This window comes from Tupaia chinensis, unplaced genomic scaffold, assembly GCF_000334495.1.
Source record: "Tupaia chinensis unplaced genomic scaffold, TupChi_1.0 Scaffold143584_1, whole genome shotgun sequence".
In the NCBI taxonomy this organism is placed as follows: Eukaryota; Metazoa; Chordata; class Mammalia; order Scandentia; family Tupaiidae; genus Tupaia; species Tupaia belangeri.
Genome location: NW_006203430.1, coordinates 5,631,889 through 5,658,504, shown reverse-complemented (window position 1 = coordinate 5,658,504; position 26,616 = coordinate 5,631,889). Strand labels below are relative to the sequence as shown.

The 26,616-nt window shown below is 39.8% G+C and overlaps 1 protein-coding gene across 2 annotated transcripts in view; it reads left to right on the top strand.

The window, feature by feature from the left end:
- Nucleotides 1-26,616, top strand: part of PIEZO2 (piezo type mechanosensitive ion channel component 2) — a 514,198-nt gene that overhangs the window by 248,305 nt on the left and 239,277 nt on the right. For both annotated transcript variants that reach the window (XM_027766530.1, XM_027766529.1), the window contains exon 4: nt 1,636-1,678. In XM_027766530.1, coding sequence (XP_027622331.1) covers nt 1,636-1,678 — 43 coding nt within the window. The remainder of the gene's footprint in view (nt 1-1,635; nt 1,679-26,616) is intronic.

The window sequence follows — 26,616 nt, the reverse complement described above, 5'->3', positions numbered from 1 at the left end:
TGAGTCTATGATCTTATATGGGAAAGGAAGATGATCTTGTAGCTCAGGAGACAACACAGGATGTTTTATTTGCAGTTTTTCATAGTCAACAGCACATAGATGAGAAACTCTTTGTAGTTGAAAGCTACCTGTTGCTTTAGATAAGAATTCCCAGCTAAAATGGTTAATCTTTCTGTGGAGCCCTCAGCTTTGTTTATTCTGTTGTCCCATCCAGGCTTTTTTCTCTAATAAATCTGTGGGTTCCTGCATTTTGTTTGTTGAGTCTGTCAATTAGTGAGTTCTTTTGTTTTATCTGAGTCTCTGTTATGTGGTGAATGTGCTGACTTTCCTAGCTTGAGTAAATTTTGGCTGTAGCTTTAACAAGGGGGATCTATATAAAACTAAACTTAAACTAAGTTAGTCTACATATACTTCTAAAGCTAATTTGGTTTATACTAACTTAATCTATATGTTAATTTTGGCTTAAAAACAGACAGGTGGGGGAGTCTTAAACTTCCTGGTCCTCTTGTCAGTCTTAGGGAACCACATTCCTACAAGATCACTAATTGGCTTTATTGCAATGGTTGGGGGTGATGTTTTACCCTTACAGGGTACCGTAATAACAGTAAAACTCACGGCAGAGAAATTGAATACAAGTCAATGCAAGGACAAAAGGGAGAGCTCGTAAACTGGGCCCTGCCTCAGTTTCTTCCCAGTCCAGGCCCTGCCTTAGAATGGGAGGCACCATCCTTACCAGCTTGTGTTGCCTGCATGGCCCCGTCACATGTGCATACCTGACCTATTTTCAGGACAACCAGGGGATCTGAACCTTCCTTTGGGTATGTGGCTGACTGAACTATAGTTCATTTGCAGCCGATCGGACCACTAGGCTGGGATCTCATTTTGCATTCTTCTGATTTAAAATGTTAAGCTTTTTGTGGAAGAAAAAAAAAAGGAAATATTAAGAATTAGAACTTCAGGGTACAATTTAGATTTCAATAGGTTCCATCATTCTATGGATTTGATTTTAGAGTATAGTTTACAATACGCAGTTTATTATTATTATTATTTTAGTTTTTGCTATAGTGCACATGCACTTGCCAGACAGAGAAAGAGTAGGAAAGAGGGAAAGTGAGAAATCACCTCCGGGGAGGACAGCCCACTACAAGCTGTTTTCCTCCATTTTCCTCTTGGGATTTTGAGCACTCACCTGTGCCCGGCATGATTTTCAAACTGCTGGACTGGGGATTCAAACCACACAGCTGGCTATGTGGGATCCAGTGCCTTAACTCATATTATTTTACCTGGACACACTTACAATTTTAGAGAATGACTAACGTGCTCTATTGCTTTCATGAGAGGAAAGCAAGAGTGGAAAGTTTTGTCACATTGCAAGGAATATGCCCTTAAATCATTATGTGGACTTAACTTTTGTAAATGCAGAATTTTTATTATAGTCTTTGTTCTCTAAAATTCTCATCTGACAATTGGAAGTGAGGAATCTTCTTTTATGGATTTGGATATTCTATGCATACGACAGCAAACCAAGTCATACCACTTCAATGTAAAACCAAATATCCACATGTATGTGCAGAAAAAGGACCACAGGATATGAATATTTCCTATGCACTGATTAAGCTTTTCCTTCCTTTACAGGCTCAACCTGGGAAAAGACATTTCGGCAGATTGGCTTTGAAAGGTAAGCGGAGGTTAACATGTCTCCACTTTTAGCTACTATTATCCTACTTTGGTCTAAGTAATGTATTGATTATGAATCAATAGTCTTGCTACCACTGCTTCAGTAACTGCATGACCTTGAGCAAGTCATTATTTTTGCCCCTTTAACCTCAGTTTCTTTGTAAAATTGAACTTTACCAAAAAAAAAAAAAAAAAAAAATCCTACCCTGCACAGAGTGGAAATACAGATTAATGGAGCAGCTTGTATGAAAATGTTTTCTTGAACTTCAAAATGGTATGAACAATAAATTGTATAATTGGAGAATTGTAGGAAATAGAGTCGAGTCTTTCCTAACTTCATACTTCACCTATCATATTTGGCTCTGCAGTTTTAATACAAAAAATTATAGATAGATAGATATAGATAGATAGATAGATAGATAGATAGATAGGATAGATAAAGATAGATAGATAGATAGATAGATAGATAGATAGATAGATAGAGATTTACAGTTATTAAAATCGTTAGCTCTTATTGGCTCTAATTGAAAACTGAGATCCTGTTGATCTTAGTTGAACAGCTTCATGTTGATTTCTTGTCCTTTGACACAAACCCACTGGTCTTTATAATTTCTGCATTTCTGGCACAACTAGATATACTGAGGTCGTAGTATTCCAACCTGAAGTAAGTCTTTTCTCCAAGGAGCACTGCTTTCTTCTGTGAGGAACAGTCATTTGAAGCCACAATTAAACACTAGGGATGTTCATCAATTGTGGGGTGATGTTGTTTATGGGCCTATTTAATCAATGGAACTAAGACATTTTTGAAAAGGATAAATTCCAAATTTCTATAATATTCCCAATTCAAATATAGCCTAGCAGAATTTTTAACTTCTTGGACATTATATTTATACCTCTTTTATTTTTCATTGAAAATCTTGATTCTTAACAAAACTTCATTTTAAAGTTTGTGTAATATTTTCAAAATAATCCTAATACTAACAGTAGTAACAGGATGATTAGATGAAACTTTAACTTTTTAACCTCATCGGGGCTAGCAGGTGGCAGAATGGTTAAGTTGTTGGACTCCCACATCGCTGACCATGGCTCGGGTCCTGGACCCTGCATCTTGAAAATCACTCCTGGTGCCTATGTGTGCATGCCCCAGATCTCCAGAGAATGGAGGAGAAGGGATTGTGATGTGGTCAAGACCCCCTGGGGGGTGATTCTCATTCTCTCTCTCTGTCTGGTGAGCTGGGGAGCACATGTGCCTTATAGCAAAAATTAAAAAAAATAAAATACTGTCAGAAGAATGAAAACTAAAATTATTGGAAGTGTTTTTTTCTATGTGGGCCATATTCCAAATGTTTTATATAATTTGGTTTGTTTCGGAAATTTAAATACTTCAGCAGACTTTTTCCTTTTGATTTAACTTTGTGATTTAATTATATGATTCCAACTACAGGTCATGTGACTTTTTGTAAGAGAAAGTTTAAAGTTTTTATCACTTTTTATTCCTTTGTGCCCTGCTGCTCCTTTCTCTAGACATAATCATCTATTAACTTTTGATTTAACCTCCTGATACTAACTTTTGCATATGTAAGCCAATACTGATATATATCTGTAGCCTTGTTTTGCTCTTGAGTGAAGAATGTCATATTATATTTATTTTTCTGCACTTGGATTTTTCCACAGAAGTATATCTGGGAGATCACTCCACACTGGTGTACAGATATTCTCTGCTCCATTAACATGCAAGTAGCACTCTTTTACATGGAAGATCAAAAACAAAGGATGAGATTGTCAAGTCAGATTCACAGGTCAGGGGCCTTATACAGTATCTAGCTTTATTAATAATTTCAAGGACACATGTGATCACGGGGCCACTGGTAATGCAGGAGAGATCAGGATATCATTTCACGGGTATCTCAGGTCCTTTTACACATCAGAGCCAGGCTCTCTGACTCAGAGTGGCAGATAAGGTTTCTAAGGAGGTTGTGGAAACTTCACTTAGCAGGGAGCCTTTAACTTTGCAACATCCCCAGCTTTATACTGAATAAAGTTAAATAGCTCATCTGAAATTCTCCTGGTAGTCATAATTATGATCATATATCCAAAACCAGAGATGCCCGGCTTGAAGCACTCCATCTATCAGGACTCTCTCCCTAGCAAAAAGTCATTCATCTATCTGGTAATATGCTTACAAGGAATTAAACTATTGATAAGTCACCTACCTTCTTTCCCATCCCAGTGTCTCCTTGGTGATCAGAGGGGAAATGGATCACAGGCTCTTTGCTTTAACTCCTCTTGTTCATACAATGTAGTCCATTCAACCAATACCCAATGCATGAACATTTAGGTTGTTTTTTAGTCTTTTGCTCTTACCAGGAAGAAAAATGAATGAATAGCCTTGCACACACTTATATTGTTGCCAAATATCTTAGGACTAAATTCCTAAGTATAATCAAAGAGTAAATTCACTTGGAATTTTGCCAAATTTCCCTCCATGGAGTTTCAACAATTTTCACTCCCACCAGCAGTGCACGAGAGAAACTATTTCCTCAAAATCCCTAAGTATGTTCTAATTTCAGACAACATGATAGGTTAAAAAGTGTTATCTCAGGGACAGCAGATGGCATGGAGGTTAAGGAGAATGGATCCCACATAACTGACTCTGCAGTTTGAGTCCCATACTTGGCAGTTTGAAAATCACGCCAGGTGCACATGTGTGGAGATTCTCTGCTATATCCTCAGTGAAGCAAAACTTCTACAATGGTAAAGGAATTAATGATCAATAGGATTTAGCAATTGAAACTACATTTTATTCTTAACTTCTAAGACCTTAACCACTGCACACTTGAATGATGAATTAGTAAAAGCTGCTACCATGTATCGAGCCCTGTAGTAAATCATTTCTAGTTCATACAATAACTCTATAGACCAGTGTTTGGCAAGCTTACTGTAAAAGGGCAGATATTAAGTATTTGGGGCTTTGTGAGCCATAAAATTTACATTGTTAACTTCTCAATCTTACTGTTGTAGCAGAAAGCAGCTGTAGACAGTAAGTACAGCTATATTTCAATAAAGCTTTATTTATAAAAACAGATCTCTAACAGGGTTTAACTGCTGGTCATCACTTGTTGACTTCCCTGATTGTAGACTACAGTCACCATCTCACAGGCAAACAAAACAAAACAAAAAAATAAAGCAAACTCAAAGAAACCAAGTAGGTCACACATATAGTCAGTCCCTTGTATTGACCTGCATCCTGTTTCAGAATTGTCTATGTTTTATTTTTTCTTATCCCTTAGCTCTGGGGTCATAGTATCAAGACTTAATGGGAACCAGCAGTTAGCGTAATGGCTATGTCGCTGGACTCCCACGTAGTCAATTGCGGTTTGCGTCCCGGACCCGGTGGCTTAAAACTCACACCGGGAGGAGAAGGGATTGCAGCGTGACCATCCCTCCTGGGGGGTGATTTCTCAATTTCTTGCTTTCTGTCTCTATGTCTCTCTCTGTCTTTCTGGTGAGTGCATGCGCCCTATAGCGAAAATCTCTCAAAAAAAAAAAAAAAAAGACTTATTTACGATCCTAATTTTGTAACTATTTTGGTTAAGGTCAGAAAATATCAATTCTATATTACAATGCCTCCCTAATATTTTTAGGCTTCCAATTAGATGTACAAATAAAAAGGCATATATCAAATGATAAGTTTATTTTTGGAATGTAGTGTCGTCAGCCCTAACTTCTCAGTACGTATACTAGGGGTCCATTGAAGGCATTTGGTGATAACTCTGGTTTTTAGATGTTGTCTTAAAATATCATGCTGTTTTTCTCATGTCATCCAGCATTTTCTCATTTAAGGGCCAACAGCATTCTGTGCATCATAGGAAATATCTTAAATTGATCTTCAGGGTTATTGTGCATTTACAGTTGAAAGACTGAGTGTGTCAGCAGTGCAGTTAAAGATGGCTTTGCTCTTTTTCTTTTTATTCTCAACTTGAACCTATTCTTTCTCTTAAAGGGAATTCCAGTATATCATACATAAAGCTATTTGGTTCTTTAGCGTGATTGTACGAGATATTGATCCTTTCATTGCTATGTCCTTCTTTGAAGTTTGCCCATCTATCTGCTGGCCAGCAAATGACTTTAAAGTAATCACCTCTAAGGGCAAATAATAACTGAGTCAGCTAAAGCTTCAAAGCTTGCTCCAAGAATAATTTTTTTAAAAAAATGGCCTCTGTTGTACACTGTGTGACTGAAAGGAAGCTTTTGACGTCTGCCCTGCCTGCTCTCCTTATAGTAACATGTGGTGGGATGGTGGTGGACCTCCTCAGGAGAGGGTGTTCGGCCATTTCCTTTCTGGAAACTGTGTGATTATATTCATTGTCTCAGTATAATACACATTGTCTTAGTTTATGTAGCTGAATTCATGATGCTATGTCCTGTTCACCTTACAATCATTTCCCCTTTGTGGAGTATCAGGGGTTTATTTTAGAGTCCTACCTTAAAGAAGTATGTTGTGACATAAGAAGGAAATGTTGTAATGCAGGTTCAAGCATCTCTGTGTCGCTTCCCAGACACCTTGTGCACTCCTGATCCTACATACCAGGAGTATGATATATATCATATATATATATGATATATATATATATATATATCATATATATATATATAAAACAAAAGTAGAGTTGAAAAAATACATATACTATAGCAAAACAGTCTGTACCTAACACATTTTGGTTTCATTGAGAAAGCTCACCCTCCTGTGCAGATTTTCTAAGTTTATGACAATACATGATTCCAAATCACAGTCATCTATTCATCTAGGTTAGGCTGATGCCAGGTGAGTGTGACTTTGTAAATTCCTTGACATCTGCAGGCTGTAACCATGTGTTTTTAGCTACTAGGTGGTATATTTGGAGCCACAGCGGCCCAAATTCTCAGTGGCTCAACACAGCAAATGCTTCTTTCTCACCCATACAAACTCTGATTAGGAGACCAGGTGACTTTACAAGGCTGCTTGCCTCTACGTGGTGTGTCATTGGTGTGGCTGCTTTTGTCTCAAATGAGACACTTTGAGTTTGCTCAGGCACGGAAAGAGCTTGGTCAGCCCTGTCTTTGATATCTCCACCTGGAAATGATGTTTTTCACCAAAGCTCACAGCTCACAGGTGCCACCTTGCCATGTAGCCAGGAAGGGAGGGTAGCAGAGAAGACAGCTACAGTAATGTCTATCACAGCAAGCTCTGAGCAAGGTCTGAACATGGTTTTCTCTTTCCAAAGCTGTTCTTTTCATTTGAGAAAAATATTTCAGCAAGTAAATAGACTCACACATAGTAATCTGCCAGCAAAAATAAAAGTTTCTGCTTTCTGGGAGATCTTATTGCTGCCTATTTTAAAATAACAATGTTTGACTGATCTTTTGCCCGTTTTTACTGAAAAAGCAAAGAAATTATTCTCGATAAATCTGTGTAATCAGCACAGTCCTTTAGGTTACATTATCATGAATGTTTTTATACGTGATTTCATTTGATGCTCTGCTTGGATTGTGGAATGAAATATCTTAGCCCTTTAAAGAGCATTTTGAAATATAAATCACCCTGAAAAGAGCCTGCTTTAATGAAACACAGATATTCCTGGGGTTTTGTTTTTCCCCTAGTGTAGACATAATTCGAAAGGCGTGGCTGTGTCTTTCAGGGAGATCCCAGCCTCAACAGCTCTCTGGTTGTTGTTCGTCCCCTCCTCCTGTATGTATACCATGGAGAAACGTCCACCCACCCTTCATGTTTGAGACATTCTGGAGTGGTGAACCTTTTCTGATGACTGACCCGCAGGGCCTCAACAACTTCTCAAAATCTTTTCACATTCTTCAATTATACACTAGCTATATTGCATCAAAACTGTCCCTGTGTTTTTCCTCCTTTAGACCATAAAGTCCTGGAATGTGTAAAGATGAGACTGTCTTCATACCTCCATGCCCAGAGCACTACCTGACACATACTAGCTAATCAGATGTTTGAGAAATAAATTAGTGACTTCTTGCTGGAGAAGCCCATAGACATTTGGCTGGAGAGTGTTAATGAAAGAGTGGGCTTTTGAAAGGACTCCGTGTATTTCATCCTACAGCATAGCAGCGTGTAGGATGCTAGAGCTGGCTCACTTCTCAGAGGATAAGAAAGAAGACATGCCTTTATTTTGTGCATCCATGTGGAAATTACTTTTGTTTACTTTTCTATCAACAAAAGAATATATTTTTAAAGGGTTTTTGCCATAGGACACATACATTCGCCAGAGAGAGACACACAGAGAGAGACAGTGAAAGGGAAAGTAAGAAATCATGCCCCAGGGAGCATGGCCACACAGCAATCCCTTCTCCATTCTCCTCCTGAGGTTTTGGGCATGTATGCACAGGCACCCAGCATGATTTTAAAGCTGCTAGGTCTGGGAGTAGAACTGTGGTTGGTCAAGTTAAGAGTCTAGCACCTTAACACTACACCATCGGCTGGTCCTGGATATTTCTTTTTTTAAAAAAGTGTATTTTTATTTACTCTAAGAATGGGAGACAAAGACAGCATCCTTGACAGGGTCTTGATGCTGTGATCCACCCTCATCCTCAACCAGCCCCAGATCATGGGCAATATATGCCCAGTGTACTCGGGGAGGTCTCTGGGTGCACACTGGAACCTTCTCATGTGGGTCAGCTCCACAGAGGATTGTATTTTTCTGCCGTTTCACCATCTGGCCTCCAGCAACGAATGTTGCTGAGCCTGCCTGAGTCTCGTACTCTGAGTTTGGTGCTGGCTTCTCCCTGTGACACACTCCCTGTTGTAAGACCCAGAGCTGCACTAGGACAGGAGCCATTTCTGCTTTGTTAACAAAGGCACCTTGCACTTAATCCCCTGAGGAGAGCAAAACTAAATGATTAGACATGGGAAGAAATGACCAATTGCCTAATTCTGTTGCAGCTTAACCAGGGAAGGGCTTCACATTTATCTTTTTAAATGTTTCATTGGTTTTTCTCCAGTCCTGCCTTATGGCTTTCTTTTGTACAATTGATTCATACCCGACTGCCATCTTCTCCCAGAACCTTTCCCTGATCCCACCAACCAGCATCCCCAGTGTCCCTCTCTGTTTTCTCAACTCTTCCTGTCTGCCTTTAGGATAGAGCAATCAGACATGTTCACAGTCACATGTAGATTTTATATAGTTTTATATGTACCTATGTGGTCTACTTGCACTAGACCTACACTATCTGGGGACAGGAAATTAAGTCTTGCCATCTTGCAAACTTTAGTTACAGGGATTGGCAAATAAATGACATTTAATAGGTTTCTGATAAATAAATTGCTTTTTAAATTAACAGTAGTGTGTCACTGTTCTATTGGCACAGCCTCTACTTTCATGGAATCTTTTCAATAAATTTTAATTTCTATTGTCTTCCTTTTAAAGAAGGAACAGACTCTTGGAAGACTTAAGACCATATTTTAATTTTTTTCTTTTTTATTCTACAGCTTTATAACTAGCTGGATAATAGAAATTAATGTTGTTCCTTGAGGCAATATTGTGTAAAATACGGAGAAATAATGAGAAAGTAGATCCCAGGAATGGTTTTCTTTTTTTTTTTTAAGTTTATTTATTCATTTCTTGGATGAGAAAGAAAGAAAAAGCGATATAGAGAGAGTCAACCCCAATGAGATCTTCACACCACAATCTACTCCATCTGCAGACGATCGTGAATACATGTTTACACCCATCATGCAAAGGAAGGATCTAGATCATGAACTGGGGACCTTCCCATGTGGGGACAGCTGGCAGAATAGGGTTACCTTTGAGCCACTAGCTGGTCCTAATGTCCTTGAACCAATAGCTGGCCTGAATCATATCTTTTCTATATAAAAACTTAGACTCAGTAAATGAGATGGCTAAGTAAAATCAATTGTGATAAAAGCAAGTTTCTATCACTTCTATAGTTAGTTCTATATTTTTCTGAAGTTTAAAAGTAAAGGTCGGGGGCAGCAGATGGGGTAGTGGTTAAGATGCTGGACTCTCACATCCCTGACCACCATTGCAGTTCCAGACCCCACAGGTGAAAATCATGCCAGGCACATGTGCATCTATGCCCAAAGTCCCAGGAGGAGAATGGAGGAGGAAGGAATGCAGCATGGCCATCCCCCTGGGGGTGGTTTCTCACTTTCTCTGTCACTATCTTTCTCTGGGGAGTCCACACACACTATGGCAGAAAGCTTTTTGGGGAAAAAAAAGTGAATGTCATAAGTCTGTGAACTGAAATGAACGATTTGAATACCTATTTTAAAGATAGCTATTTCTTTATATTGACTTATTGAGAAGCATACAGAAGGTAAAAAAAGAACCTTTAAACTCAAATCATACCATTACTTTGTTCTTATGGTCTATGGGGTATAAAAAAATAATAACCTTAGTGAGTGGGTATTTGGTAATGTGTTGTTAACCTTGTAGTTTTATAAGACAACGAAGAAGTTCAAAATACATCTTTCTTAATTAAATGACTTACCCTATCTTTTTGTTGATTTTATAAAAGATGAGTTCCTAACTTCTTTAATTATTTCAGACCATACAAATATTCCTGGAAAGTTTAGCAGCCTATTTTGAAATAATAAATTCTATTTTGTGAAAATTTATGAATGTACAAAATTTTGTCACAGTTGGTTACATTCAGAAAATGACTAGGAAAAAAATGGATGTCTCTGTATTTTGTTATTTGCTAATTAATTCAACTAATGAATTGAATTGTACATTTTTAAACATCTACTTTCTGCCAATTCCTGAATTTGCCTTAAGGTTTTCAGTTTAACACAAGGAACTTGCATTTATTAAATGCTTTTCCTGTGTTGGCCTCCCTAAGCATTTTGCTTTACAGGATTTACTGAATTCTCCCACCGCTGTAGAGTGAGGTTCTGCTGAGATACACTGGGCTAACTTACATCCTATCTCAATGATTTGCAAGATCAGAAGTTTATGTCTTGCTCTTATTAAATGCCGGCTGTGGAGGCTGTGTATCGACTGTGGCTCTTTTCCAAGTGCTTTCTTTATGCTGAGATCCTGGCTGAAGTAGAGCCTTCAGATGGGGCACGCCTTTCTTCTGGTGGGGAAGGATTGCCACGGTCAAGCCAAACAATGGCTGTTGAAGCGTTTGCTCCATGTGACGTATGTTGCTTCTGCAAACGGCAAACACTCAAGCAGGTTACACAGCCACCTCCGAAGCCTTGAGTATAGAGGATCCTCCTGCAGGAGTCTCTGTAAACTACATGGGAACATGCACCGATGTATAATATTGTCATCAGGAAGGAGTGTGACTAGATGGGAGTCGTCATATAATCTATGGAGTAGGCCTGTTTTATTTTACAAGTAAGCAAAGTAAAATCACATAAGCTAGGTATTTTACTCATGATCAATAGCTAGTGAGTGTCAAAGGCAATATGTGATTTTGCCTCCTCATCATTCACAATCCACCATGCCACTCTGTATTTTGAACATAGATTATGACAACTATGTTGGATGTGGAGGTTGGTGAGAAAGGATACTGTTTTTTAGGTTTCGTTTTATTTTTACCATTAAAAAAATTGGAACTAGCAGATTGAATAATGGATACATCACTGAATTCCACGTATTTGACCAAGGTTTGAGACCCGGACCCGGTGGCTTAAAACTCAAGCCAGGCGTGTATGCGTGTGTGCATGCCCAAAATCCTAAGAGGAGAATGGAAGAGAAGGGATTCTAGCCTGCCCATCCCTCATGGGAGTGATTTCTTGCTTTCTGTCTCTCCAGCAAGCGCACACATCCTATAGCAAAAATCTCTCCAAAAAATTAATTTATAAAACAAAAATTACAGAACATTCTTCCACAAAGAAATTTATATTCTTTTGTTAAATATTTCCTCCCTTTTCCCTTCTTACCCACTCCCTACCACCTGCTGTCCTTCCCTTAGAGTCTCTGGTATCTACATTTATCCTCTCTACTCTCATATCTTTGGATCTTAATCTTACAGAAGATACCAATAGAAAAGTGGAAAATATAATACAGTGAGGTACATGTTCTCATTTAGTTTAGTCATTTGAAGAAACTATTCTATACCAGGTACCACTATAATGATGCATGTAATATAGAAATAGAAAAGAGACATGAGTGTGTTGGCATATGAGGGGTTAAGGTAAGGCTGAGTGTGTGGTTTGGGGATCAAGGGGTTGCCAATGAAGTCTTAACTTCAGGGCGTACTTGGGTAAGATTGTGAAGGATGACTTCACTGGAGTTCATTTACCAGGTATATTAAAGATGAAGTGTGAGGGCACAGATATAAGAAATAAAAACTGAATGTGGAGTGAAAATGACACCGGGGAGTACTTTATAAGCAAAGCCAAGAAATTTAAACCTTTTATTGATAGCATTGACATGACACTGAAGAGCATGAACTCAGAGGAAGATAAGGTTAGACAGAAATGTTGCCTGAGCAGCAATGTAGACCAGGGGATGGGCTACCTGAGCAAAGAGCTCAGCTGGGAAACCCTTGCAATACTTGACAAAATGATTATGAAAGTCTGAATGAAGGCGTGACAGCATGAATATGACCCAGGGATTTATACCAAATGTGTTCTAAAGTGAACTTCAAAGTTGCAACTTGAATAACTGGATTTCGGTGTATGGGGGAGGAAGGATGGTCACAACCTGTTGGTTGGTTCCGTTATGTAGCTGCTGTCTCTCTACCTTGTTCCTGCAGCTTTAGGTTTCCCTGCCTGGGGGTTTTCTCTAGCTTCTTGGAAGTTTGTTGAGCCCACACACAGTACAGCCTGGAGAAGCCTGTGGTCGGTGCCCTGCTTCTCATCGGTGAGCAACAGAAATGTTAATAAATGCATAAATGCTCCAGCTCCTCTTTCAGTCCCTTGGACAATCCATGGCTCATTCTATAGAGTTCTGCAAAAGCTTCCTAGGAATTCACTACAGCAGTGACCCACTGGGAATATGCTTGTCACAGTCTTCTCTCACTTCCCTATCCCTCACTTTCAGAACTTCCAGGAGGGCTTCTTAAATAAACCACCTGCACCCAAACCCTTCTCTCAGGATTTGTACTGTGCAGAATCAGAACAATGATACTATCACTGGTAAACTATATTTTTAAGGTTTATTATTATTATTATTTCTTCCATGAGTGAGACAGAGAAAGAGAGAGAGGGAGAGAGAGAGAAGTAGAGAGACTACTCCTAACAGGATCTCAATGCTGTGGATCCACCCCCAACCTCAGCTAACCTCAGATCATGGGTATACCAGTGCCCAGCATACCCGGGTGGGGGGTGTCTCCTAATGGAAATCTGAAACCCTCCCATGTGAATCAGCCTTGCAGAGATTAACAGTTTACTTTTGTGCCTCTGTCTAACTCCTTAAACTATCTTAACTGACCTGAAACTAAAAAGCTTGGATTCTGATGTGATCTTTAGCAAGGATTTTTTCTATGAAAATGTAAAGTATTATTATTTATAATGTTGTTACTTTAATCACCAATTATGAACCTTTAGAAATCCTTGGTTCACAATTTAGAGGAGGTGTCATCATGTCACAGATTCATAAACAATCTGATAAAAATACTAGATCTGCTTTCCAGAACAATGCACATAGACACATAAATAAAATTTATATGCAGTTTCAGGAGATTCAAACAACTTCAAAAACACAACACTGTCCATGAATCTACATTTAAAAGCCCTATTTCGGGACCAGCAGATGATGTAATGACTATGTTGCTAGACTCCCATGTAGTCGACCATGGTTCGAGTCCTGGACCCAGTGGCTTAAACTCACGGGTGTGCGTTCATGCCCAAGATCCCAAGGGAAGAATGGAGGAGAAGGGATTGTGATGTGACCATCCCCTCCTGGGGAATGATTTCTCGCTTTCTGTCTCTCTGTCTTTCTCTGTCTGTCTGGTGAGCACATGAACCCTATAGCAAAAACCTCTCCAAAAATGAAAAAGCCCTGTTTCAGGTTCAGTCATTGGTGTGGTGGTGAAGATGACTGGATCCCACGTAGCCAACTGGCCACTTCAAGTCCTAGACCTGTCAGTTTGAAAAGTACTCTGGGCAAGTGTGCAGACATTCCCCAAACTCCCAAAAGGAAGGAGAAGGGATTGCAGTATAACCATCTCCTTTGGAGACACTTATTTTCTCCATCTCTCTCTGAAGAGTGCATGTGCCCTCTGAAAAATTAAAATGAATAAACTGATTAATGCCCTATTTTGGATGTAGATATCAATATATTTTTTTCTTAACTAACAAAAATCTAGAAATGCTCATTTCCTCATGCCCTTGCTTACCTAGAAGCAGATGAGTAATGAGTTTAGCTTGGGTCATGGCATCCTGCAAACTGTACCACTCCAGAGAGCCTAGAGAGCCTCCCTTCTTTTGCATGTGGCTACAGTGAGGCACAGAGATATTAAACAGAAGAGCTGGAAATATGATTTTTTACCAAAATGTGGTCAGAATCCAGACCTGACTTTGTATTTAGTACTTTCAATGGCATGAAATTATATTGCTAATGAATTTGTTTTGCCACCATTTAATCATAATTACATCAATAATGGTAATAATATTCAGCCAAACACTATAGACCATATTATCTATTCATCATTTTTCATAAACTCCAAAACACTTGAAAGTGGCTATTAACACCACGAAAGTTAATGGAGATAGAAAACAAAACTCAGTGCACCCTCACCCAATAACTACTGGCTTAGAAGCAGTGGACAGTAGGCTTGAATTCTCCAACCCACCTCCTCATATTAGGTCACAGTGAGTGACAGTTGTCAGAAGTAACCTTACATCTATTCTTAATGCCCCCAGCAGTGTGTGTATATTAATGGAAATAGCTGATTTACACCTGCTTCGGCTTCACACCCTTTGATAGCTCATACACAGTCCAGAATTCTTGTTTATCACATCATTAGAAAGGCTAGAGAAACCAGAAGCTCAAAGGAGGATCCTTGGTAAATGTATTAAAATTTGCAGCTGTTCTATTACACACACACACACACACACACACACACACCACACACACACACACACACACACACAAACAAACAAAAAACTCAGAGCCCTTTTGCTTTGATACAATGAAGCAAGAAGCAAGCTTAAAAAAACACTGGAGAATCAGATGGAGTTAATTCTTTCTCGTGCCACCATCATGTTTTATCATTTACTGAGCTTTTATTATAGTCATCATTCAGTTATCAGACAAGGATAGTGTGCTTATGCTAAAATATTCTCAGACACTAATGGAATTTGTTTTCAATATTTCTCTCTTTTTTCTTCTTTCCTTTCAAAGTCAAATTGTTAAATAAGGAATCGAGAACAAACTAAATACTTAAATTGCTTTCTGTAAGCTGGTACCCAGGACACTCTGATTAATTGCTAGATGCTGAAGGGAGCACTTTTTGTAAAAGAATTTCAGGCAAAAATGAAGACAGTGGCCAGCCGGGTAGGAAAGTGGCTGCAAAGGTGTGCAGGTAGAAGTAGGAGCACTTGGATCCCTATTTTCCATCCCCCATGAGACTGAACTTTGCAGGGTAATCATTCTGTTATCCCCAGCCTATTCTAGGGGATAGTCAATGTGTGAGATTAAAATGTAAACATCAGATACTTCAAGGGTGTGGTGACTGGGGCCACTTTAGGCACCATTAGAGAAAATTGATATGTTATGACAAAGAACAGAAGAGGTTTATCTTTAGTCAAAATAGAGTATTGGCTGCCAAAACATACCTAAAGAAACATACACAAAAATTTCAATGTAGTTTTATTCAACCCATTATTATGATTGAATAATGATTTGTCTCCCAAAGTTTCATGTTTTGGAATTTGGTGTTGGGAGGTGGTGAGGCCTGGTAGATGGTGATTGGAACACAGTGACTTCACCATGGATCCCGCACTTCCATGAATAGATGATTGACCTCGCTCAAGATCCAGTGAATTCTAGCTTTTGTGAGAAAGGTCTAGTTCTTATGAGAGCTGGTTGCTATAAAAGAGTGCTACCACAGCTTGCTCTCTTGCTGCACGGACCTGCCATCCTGTGTTTCTGTCAGCCATGTTAGAAGCCAGACAGATCTCAATGCCTTTGGATTTCCAAGCCACCCAAATTGTGAGTTGATAAGCCTCTATGTCTTTAAAATAACCCAGTCTCAGGTATTTGTTAGCAAAACAAGAACGGAGTAAGATATTCCTTGTCATGATATAGCTACATCGTATTCTAAGATAATATTAAATAGTCGTCTCTTCATTCTTATTGTAAGCATTTATTAAGTGCCTATAACTCCCACACAGTCAGAAGAAAAGTAAAATCTTGTCAGTGAAGCTTTTACATTTATGGGATACCACAGAATCACTTTCATTAAACATTTTTGTGGAGTAGGTAAAACTTGCCTTTTGCCCCCATCTGCCAAAATACCTTGTGCATATTTAAACACAGACTAAAAACCATAGATAAATATATATATACATATATATGTATGGATATAAAGTACACATATGTGTTTGTGTTTAACAAAAGTGGGAGATTTGTCTTTTTAGGTTGTTGAGAGTTTTACCTTGACCTTTGGCTTCCAACTTAGAAAGTAATTCACACAACTTTCCTTTATTCAAGCATAGTAACATCATTAAATAAGTATTTGGTGAAAATATCTATGTTTCTTCTAAAAAACATCGCCCTTAATTAAAGCTTTTCTTTCAAAATGTGGCTGAAATTACAGATCCTCTTAGGTATAATCTCCGTCTTTGCAAAATTAGGTCATTATATGGCTAAAATAAATAGATATTAAGTTAATGAATGACAAAGATCAGATCCTAGAGAGAACAGTGCATTCTTGAACTAAAAGTCTAAATTCCCAGGTGGTTATTTTGGCACTTGCTCAATACAAAATTAGAGGTATCAGCATGAAATGTTTTAGATTTCATTAGTGTCATGAACAGATGAACTGTGTAATATATCACTTAAAGATTTCAAGTCTTGGTGCAGACAGCATGATGAATAGTAGACAGGAAATTCATGCCGTTTGATAGAGAGGTAGAACTGGGCTGCTGAGTCTATAAAATGGAATGTTTGGGAGAATTGTGCAAATGAGCAGATATGAGCACAGGGTGTGTATTTCTTATTTTGTCAGCATCCTACTTAAAAGTCTGAAGTTAGTTCTTTCATTGCTCTGTCTACCATAAAATGCCTTTTTCATACTCAATCAGTGAATCACCTTGGCTAGGGACAGAGACCCTATTGCTCTGATAAAATGACAACTTCTATTAGGCAGATATCATAGGAGCTCTTTGAGTTTTCCACCAGGGTCTTAGAAAACACATCATCTTAGATACATAAAGTAGAAAAAAAAATCCTTCCTCACTCTTCTTTTACTTGGGCTACTTCTACAGACATAAACATACACACTCTCATACATACCTTTCTAAATTCAAATGAAATATCTAAAGTAGCAAACCTACAGTATTGTACGAGCACTATACCAACTCTGTAGCCCAGTGTTTCACTCCTACAGGTAATGAGTAAATGAAGATTTAAGGATTTACCTTTATTTCCCCCTAGAGAGATTTTTGCCATAGGGTATGTGTTCTCTGCAGAGAAACAGAGAGAGAAAGTGAGAAATCAGTCCCCAGGGGGATGGCCACACCACAGTCCCTTCTCCTCCATTCTCTTCCTGGGATTTTGGCCATGCACTCACATGATCCCAGAGTGTTTCAAGCCTTCAGGTCTGGGACTCGAACCATGGTCAGCCAGGCAGGAGTCCAGCATCTTAACCGCTATGCCACCCCTTGACCCCAAGGATTTACTTCTTTACACATAACCAAGTGGCAGTTAGGTCTGGCACATCTTACTATACATCAGGTGCAGTCCTGTTACCAGAATGGCGTTACTGACTAAACATGCTGCCTTCTCTGCACTCGCCACTCCCTTTCTTGGTCTCAGTAACTGTAGCCCTTGTTGCTCAGTGGACCCAGGAAACATTTGGTCAGGCAGGACTCACAGTCTTCATATGCTTCCATAACCTTTTGTTCCTATGGCATAGCCCCTCCTACCCTCACCTCAGCCTTGCCGTCCTACCACAATGCCTTCGTTTTAGGAGAGAAACTCTGCCCTGCCTCTGAAACACGCTGCTGCTCCTTCCCTCCCGTTTATGTACCTAGGTCCACTTTCCCTTCCCTGGGAATGAGAAAGGGCTTTTCCCTCAGACTTATTGCCTGATTCCCTTTTTGTTTTTCTTTCTCTATTCCTTCCAGAAAGAAAACTAAATTATTTTTTACAAACATGTAGCTATGATCTCATCCTTCACTACCTAATTAATTAATTTATAAGTCTCAACTTTTCTTCAAGACCTCCCCCACCCACATTTTCAGTCCAATTGGCTAACACTTCATCTTTCTGCACCTAGTTTAAGATTCCTGATGGTTGGAGTCAGAACACACCGCAGACTTCTCAGCCTCTATGTCTAGCTATAACACCTTCTCTTCATGCCTTAGTCTCAAAATCTTGCCATCCTGTAGACATCTTTCTTACATCACCTTGACCACTGAAGCTTTTCTGATACCACCTGTCTGTCCTGATTTTGTGTGTGTGTGTGTGTGTGTGTGTGTGTGTGTGTGTGTGTGTGTTTATTCTCTTAGGTAAAAACTTAGCTCTCAGATTACATCTGTGGAAGGGCAGTAGAACATATTCATGATAAGATGCTTAGCATAATGCCTTAAAACATATTTGTTGCCCTCAATTTCACTTCATGAATTTGTAAGCTAGAATTTTATGCTAAAATTGTTTCACCTGCATAACCAAGAAGCAGAGTTTGTATCATCCCACCAGCAAATCATTCTGTAGTGGAGAATGTCTCTAAAGTTGGAGGGTTTTATTTGGACTGAGTAATCGCTTCCTATGGAAGAAGGAGAAACTTTAGAAATACTTAAATTATTTTTTACATTAAAGAGTGAATACACTTATTTCAGGAGTGTTACGTTAAACAGTGACGATTTGTGGCAACAAGGATTGTGTTTTCCTTTTACCCTAGGAGTATAATTTCAGAAATTATCCATGTGCATATCCATGTGTTTAGAACTGGCTCAGTGGCACAGAAGTAGCACACTGCTCAAGCAATGCTGGAGATGTATGGAAGATCACAGGTTTGGTACCATGATCCTGGCTGGCTGAGAAGATTGGCGGACACAGGATCATGGCATGAGACCTTGTCAGAGTGCCTCTCTGTCTCTCTGTCTCATGAAATAAATAAACTTTTTTTTTAAAAAGGTTAAAAATGTCCTTAAAGGACCAGCAGATAGCATGGAGTTAAAGTGCTGAATCCTACATGCCCAGCTTTGTGGTTCGAGTCCCAGACTGACAGCTTGAGAATTATGCCGGGCTCATGTGTGTGTGTGCCCAAAATGCCAAGAGCAGAGCGAAGGAAAGGGAATTGTGGCATAACCATCCCCCTGGGGAGTGCTTTCTCACTTTCGTTTTCTCTTTACTTCTGTCTGATGAATGCACATGCCCTATGGCAAAAATAAAGCAAACAAAAAAAGTGTTTAAAGTCATTAGAAACTAAATTTTTTTTAAAAAAGAATATTGTAATAGCAAACAGATATCAACAATCCTTATGGCTATAGTTATAGACAGTGACATTTAGTATTTTTATTTTCATAATCCAAGAATCTTAGGAGTTGGGGATCAATACTGCATCATTCTTTTGCTGAAGTGAATTAGGAGTGATGCACCTTATTCTGGAAGATTGAGAGTGTTTTTATGCCAAGTATGTGGAAGGCCATGGTGGAGAAGCAGATAATCTAGCACACTATACCACACACTCAACTCTTGGGCACCGTAGCTGTGGAGCAGAACCTACCCTACAGTAACCTGTTTCTCCAGCAAGAGATGGGGATAGGTGGGGACAACACATGTGGCCCAGAGTTAACTAACGCCACATGCGTCTACCCTGATCTTATAATTTAGGAGCATCCTGAGAGGATGTCATTGAGAGAGCAAGTGGGAAACACTGATCAATTAACAAGTCAATAGCACTGGGAACTATAAACATTAGATTAGAGAAGTCAGAGAAGCCTCAGATACAGCTTCAAATGGCTTGTGTTAGAAGCTGTTTATTGACCTGTTTGCCATAAACAGAGAGAAAATTGTTTCCACTTGGTCATCATGAGAAATGTTTGGGTTTGAAGACCTCTCTGCACTCTGCTCTGATCAGTTAAATGTATTTATTTAGAAATCCACACAGATAATCGAATTCCATGTTGGACTGAATGTCATTTCAGTGAATTTGCTAGTGTTTTTATGTTAACACTAATGGATGTGGACCACAATGCAGAGAGGATATGGAGAACTTTGTCCTTCGGCTTCTGAAACTGAATGCTCAGACTTTGTTGCAAATTGTTGGATGGTCACCAGAATTTCCCAAAAAGCAGGTGTTTAGCTTCTTGAAGGAAAAATGATGACAGGTAATATTGACACTGCTGTTTGGCTCATTCATTATCTTGAGGATACCTAGGCTAAGTGGTTGGTGTTGGTCCCACATCCCCCAGGACTGCTAGTGTATTTTTCAAGACACGCACACATTGCTTTTAGGAAAAGAATGAAATAACAACTGCCACCACAAACATAGGAGTGTGTGTGTGTGTGTGTGTGTGTGTGTGTGTGTGTATACAAAGAGAGAGAAAGAGAAAAAGAGAACACTATCAACAGGGTCTTGACATCGCAATCCACCCTCACTTTAAGCCAGCCCAAAATCATAGGCATAGAGGTGAATCTGGAACTTCCCTGTGTGGGTCAGCTTTGCAGAGTGCCACATTACTGCTATGCCGCTGTCTGTTCTCCGAATTCCATTTGCTACTGAGAAGTATAAGGCAGAGATAAAAACCTATGAGTCAAAGAAGAGTGTATGAGAAGACTTCAAAGAGTTTATAGAAAAATGGAATTAAAGTACAAATTTATTTTGGTGCAAATATTTTCAAAATCTTTGCATAGATTTTTTTCATAGCATGCATCGTCCACAAACTTTTTGGAATGAAGTTTGCTCTCCTTGCAATCATCCACACAGGCACTAGCACTGCTGCGTATGTAACCCACCAAACCAAGCAGCACATCTCCCAGCCCTCGGCTATGGTTGGGGCTCTGAAGTGGCCACTGAGAAGCCTCACCAGATCATTGATTGTCCCTACCAAACAAGTCAGCAGAAACCTGGAGCCTTGGAATGAAAGTGCCTGAGGACACCTGTTTTCTCTGGGCAGACATCCCTCCGAGGCTTCAGGAGGAGGAACAGCCTGAAGGAACATGGGTTGAACTCTTTTGTCTGTTGTAGAATTTCTTGGCAGTAAAGAGGAAGTGGGATTGGAGCATCTACAGGCATATATGAAAGGAAGAAGCAAAAGGATTCACATAGTACCTGGTAGGCACCCAAAGAAGATTTAATGGAAGTACTTATTAAATGGCCTGCAAAAATGAGAAGTTTATAATAGCTGTTACTAAACTTTCAACCGCACCAAGTTTATCAACTGTAACAAATGGTAACTTCTTGTACAAGTAAAAGATAGCTTTAATTTATTTTTAAAAGCTATTTATTTATTTCTTCCATGAAAGAGAAAGGGGGAGAGAGAGAGGGAGAGTAAGAAAGAGAGGAACCTCCAATAAAGTCTTGGTGCTATGATCCACCACAAGTTTCAGCTGGCCAAGATCACAGGCATACATACATGCCCATGGTAAGGGAGGTCTCGAGACGTGAACTCAGGACACCTTTCCATGTGGGTTCAGGTGCATCATCATTTATTAAATAAATTATAGCCAACATTGAGACTGGTATGAAGAGAGTAGAGAAGCCAAAGAAATGGTCTCATTCTGAATTGCCCAGCTATTCTCAGATAGGCACTACAAAGCTTAATGCCAGTCGGGACAGTGTGTGTTGAGTTATGAAGGAACTCGTGTAGAGAGACCTGCAAGGTCTGAACTGGAAGGAGGACAGTCAGTATGGGATGCTGGATTCGTCATGGTGAATCAAAGAGTGTTGGTATTAAAACAGGAAAGAGTACTTGTCCTATTGCACGGACAGTACAGGAAAGAGCACAGGGTGTGCATGGCCTGTGTAAACTTCAGCGATAAATCTGGCTGGGCTGGAGCAGAAGGCTCATATCTTGCAAATAGGATAGAAATACACACTGTTCAAATGTGTAGGCACATGAATCTAAGTGACTACAGCTCACTCGAGTAGTGTTTTTTTTTTTTATTTATGAAAATAGCAAAGTTTTGTTTAGTCAAAAGCCTCTCAATAACCTAACTGTAATCCTATAAATTGGTGCTTTTGTAATAGGTCTTGAACTGTCAAAACATCATTTCCCAGAATTTCAAGCAAAGGGATTTGCAAAAGAACTAGTTCCCTCCAAATCCAGCATTGTTAATTTTATCCTTGCCATAAATTTTTCTATTAGGGAAATCCCCAGGGATACAAGCCAGTGAAGCAGCTTCTGTTGAAATACCACAAAGAAGTGCTCAAGGACCTTGCGACTATATTTCTTTTAGAATGTTGAGATGTCATGAAACAATTCCTCCCAGTTAAGACCATTTCTGTATTCTTTTCAACATTTACTTATTTACAGATGTGCTTTGTTTTCATGTTGCCTCTATATCAGGCACATATTAGATTTCAGCTGCTGTTGTTTCTTCATTTACATTTTTATGTTGTCTTGAATTTTACTTTTCCTCTCTGTCCTGTTCATCACTTTTGTGGTCTTGGTCATTCCGTGCCAAATTGCTTCAGCTCACTTTTTCTTTTTGCCTCCCCTGCCTCTTTCTTTCTCTACCTCCACCTTTCTCTCTTAGCCACTAAGGTGTAATTTCTATTCACTAATATTACGCCCTTGTTAGGTATGTAGTTCTATGCGTTGACAAACATATGCAGTCCTGTAAGTGCTATCGCAGAGATACCTAGTATTTTCATCACCCCAATGTTCCTTGTGTCCCCTCATTGTCAGTCTCCCTTCCTCCTGTCTCTGGTAGCTACTAGCCTGGTTTTCATTTCTATGTCTTCCCCTTTTCGGGATTGGCATATGGATGAAATCATAGAGTCTGTGGCCTTTCTATCTGACTCCTTTCTCATAGCACAATGCTTTTAGATTTATCCATGAATCCCCAAATATCCATATTCAATTTCCTTTCATGGCTAATAAAATTCCATGATACAGATATGGCACAATGATTGATTGATCAGTTGGTGACTGATTAGATTGCTTTAGATGATTATGAGTAAAGCTGCTGTAAACAGTTGTGTATAGGTCTTTGTGTAGATGTTACATATTTGTTTATCTCACCCTATGCATCTCTTAATTGGCTATTCCACCTTGAGTGTGTTTGCCAGCCAACTCATCCTGCATTACCCTAAAAACTTCCTGAATACACATTTGAAAACCAAATCACATTTCAACTGCTTAGGGAAGCATTCAATTTAAAGATTTGTTTGGCAATTCTATTTGCAATGTGGGCCAATCACACTATACCTTATGCTTTACGAATTAATCTTTTCATTTCTTGGACTTGCTTAACCTAAGATGCATCTTTTAACAGCTAAAAATTTAGAGCTGTTTTCCTTTATTTAATTAATATTTTATTTCTAAAACATGTTTACAGCTTAGCACTTATACTTTGTTATAATTGGGGTACAGATTTTGAGCCTTACCTGCAATCTCAAAATAGAAATGCTCTGAAAACTTAATGTTTTAAGACTAATTTTTTTTTTGGGGGGGGGGCAGCAGATGGGCTAATGGCTACGCTACTGGACTCCCATGTAGTCAACCGTGGTTCAAGTCCAGGACTCCATGGCTTAAACTCACACTGGGTGCGTGTATGTGCATGCCCAAGATCCCGAGAGGAGAATGGAGGAGAAGGAATTGAGGCGTGGCCATCCTCCCTGGGGGATGATTTCTTGCTTTCTGTCTCTCTGTCTCTCTGTCTTTCTGGCGAGTGCATGTGCCATATAGCAAAAGACAACCTCCAAAAAAAAAAGACTTAATTTCTTTTTTAATGGCAAAACTGCTCTGACATTAACTCACTTGGTAGCCAGAGAGAGCCCACTGCAGGGTGTGTGTGTTGTCCTAACAGGTCTGTGTTCACAGGGCCACTGCCTTATACTATTGGCTCCAAGAGGTTGAGGTAAAGGAATTACATGAGTTTCATCTGTGTCCTATACAAACCTGTTTGATATAGCAGAGTTCTTCTGGAGAACCGGTTTTAACACCATATTTTTTATTTTTATTTTTATTTTTTTTTAGTGTGACCCACCCTAAAAGATGCACTAAGTGCTGTAATCCAATATATCAGGACGTAGTTTCAAACAACATGTAATACTCTCTGATGTTTTTGTTTCATTTTATTTTCTACTATATTTCAGAAAAAGTGGACCGAGGCCCACTGACTTTATTTTGTAATAAACTAATGAATTATGACTGGCATTCAGGAAAACACTGGGCTGGGCTGGGCAGTAGTGCCCAGCAGGATACACAGAAAGCTAGCAGGCCGACGAGAAGTTCATTCTTGTTGTAGCTGCTTCCTGTTAGTTGTTCCCTATAGGGATGACAAACACTGATATTTCACAGTATTTGCAGACTGAACCACAATGACAGATGGGAGCTGCTCTGCCTCAGCCATGTGTACCATAATTAGATTCATAATCATAATCCTCACAAGTGACTAGAAACCCTAAGACTGTCTCCTCCACTAACCTGCAGTAAATCACCAACCTCTACTGCGTGGGCTGCAATTTAGACAAAAAAGATATTAGTGGCTTCACATTCTGCAACAATTCACAAGAGCTCTGCAAACCAATTAAAGAGTTACAATAGTTTGTTAGTAAGGATTCAGCAAGGGAGCAGAGTTGCTCTAATACGGGATTAAGAATGTATTCCAGGGGGCTGGATTCTGGCGCAGTAGGAACTCATGCTCTGTGAGACGGACCGACATGAGACACTTTCGGGTTCACCAGAAACCTCTCTGAACTTTCTGGGCATGTGCATGCCTGTGATCCTGGGCTGAGTGAAGGTAGAGACAACGATTCTATCGGTGCCACTCCCCAACTCACTCTCATTCACTCATGGAAAAAATAAATAAACTCGAAATGTTATTCTAGAAATCAAGCTATCCACAATTGTGGGTAGTGCCGCGAAAGCAAACGACTGAGAGAGAAAAGATGGAGACTAACCAGTCAATCTGAGAAGTCAGGCACATGCAGCAGTCGAGGTGGAATTTGGATGGGGAGCTCACGGAATTGTCCTCAGGAAGCTCTGTCCTCTGTGTGTCTTTCACTTCTGCAGGTCAGCAGCTGAGTATTTGGTGGCCTGCCTGGGACAGCTTTGGTTCCTGGGGCCAGCTCTCAGGGAGGAAGGTTGGCCACAGAATGAAGGAAGACAGGGATCCTACCCTACACCTCTGTTAGTCTACTACATCCGACAGTGGCCCTGCTCACTTACAGCTTCCACACCACATGCAGGTGTCTCTGACTCTTTCTGATTGAGAACGACACATAGTTGGGATGCTGGAAACAGCGCTTAGCTTTACCAAGATAATACAGCCCAGCACCAAGGAGGGTACTTGAAAGTGCAGATTATTCTCTACACCTTTAGGGGTTTCTTCAGATCCTAGGGTATGTATCTCTAGATACTCTGGATTTGACAGTTTGTTTTCTTCCTGCTTCTAACTTAGACGCGTGATTTTTTTTTTTTTGAGAGGTTTTTCTTTGTGCTATAGGGTGCGTGCGCTCGCCAGACAGACAGAGAGAGACAGAAAGCGAGAAATCACCCCCCAGAGGGGATGGTCATGCTGCAATCCCTTCTCCATTCTCCTCTCGGGATCTTGGGCACGCACGCACATGCACCTGGCGTGAGTTTTAAACCACCGGGCCTGGGACGTGAACTGCGGTCGACTATGTGGGAGCCCAGCGACATAGCCATTACACTAACTGCTGGTCCCTAGACATGTGATTTGAATATGAACAAAGTCACTCAGTTTTGATCCCAGCCTACAGCCTTGCCCACTCCCCAGTTCAGCTTCTGCCACTCAACCGAAATTCTCCTGCCAGGGCAGGGGGAAGGGGGGGGGCACAGTGAATACTTCAGTTTATTCTCACGCCTTGATAAGGGACATGTGTTTTCTTCATTTCATAATTTAAGAAATCTAGAAGTTAAATTAATTACCCTGTGTTCACATAATAAGAAAATAGGGGGACCAGCAGTTGGTGTAATGGCTAGATCTCTGGACTCCCATGTAGTCGATCATGGTTTGAATCCCAGACCCAGTGGCTTAAACTCACACCAGGCATGTGTGCGTGTGTGCCCAAGATCCCAAGAGGAAAATGGAGGAGAAGGTATTGTAGCTTAGCCATTCCCCCTGGGGGGTGATTTCTAGCTTTCTGTCTCTCTGTCTCTCTCTTTCTGGTAAGCATGGCCTCTGCAAAAAAAAAATAAAAGAAGAAGAAGAAAGTAGCATATAAATGTTTACCCATACCTCTCCAAAAGTCTTAGCCTAACATTCAACTGTTTCACTTGACCTAAACCCTAGGATCTTTCAAGTCTGCGTCCTACCATTCATTCTCCTTTATGTCATTAAAAAAAAAAAAAAATATCCATTTGCTTGTAATTCTCTGGACACACCACACTGTGTCAGACATCCTTCAAAACCCACCTTGGACTTCACCAAATAAGGGGACTGTCCCTATCACCTTGTAACAGATAAAGTGAATCATTCCCTCCTTTTTGGTGAGCCTTTCACACACACCATGTTGCCTTCATCTGTCTTCCAGTTATTTGCTTCTCTATCAGATTCTCTTCCTATACAAAAGCACAGTATCTTTCCCAGTCCTGGCAAATAGTCTGTGAAATGACAAGCATTCATATTTGGTGAATTGAATTAGCAGGGATGG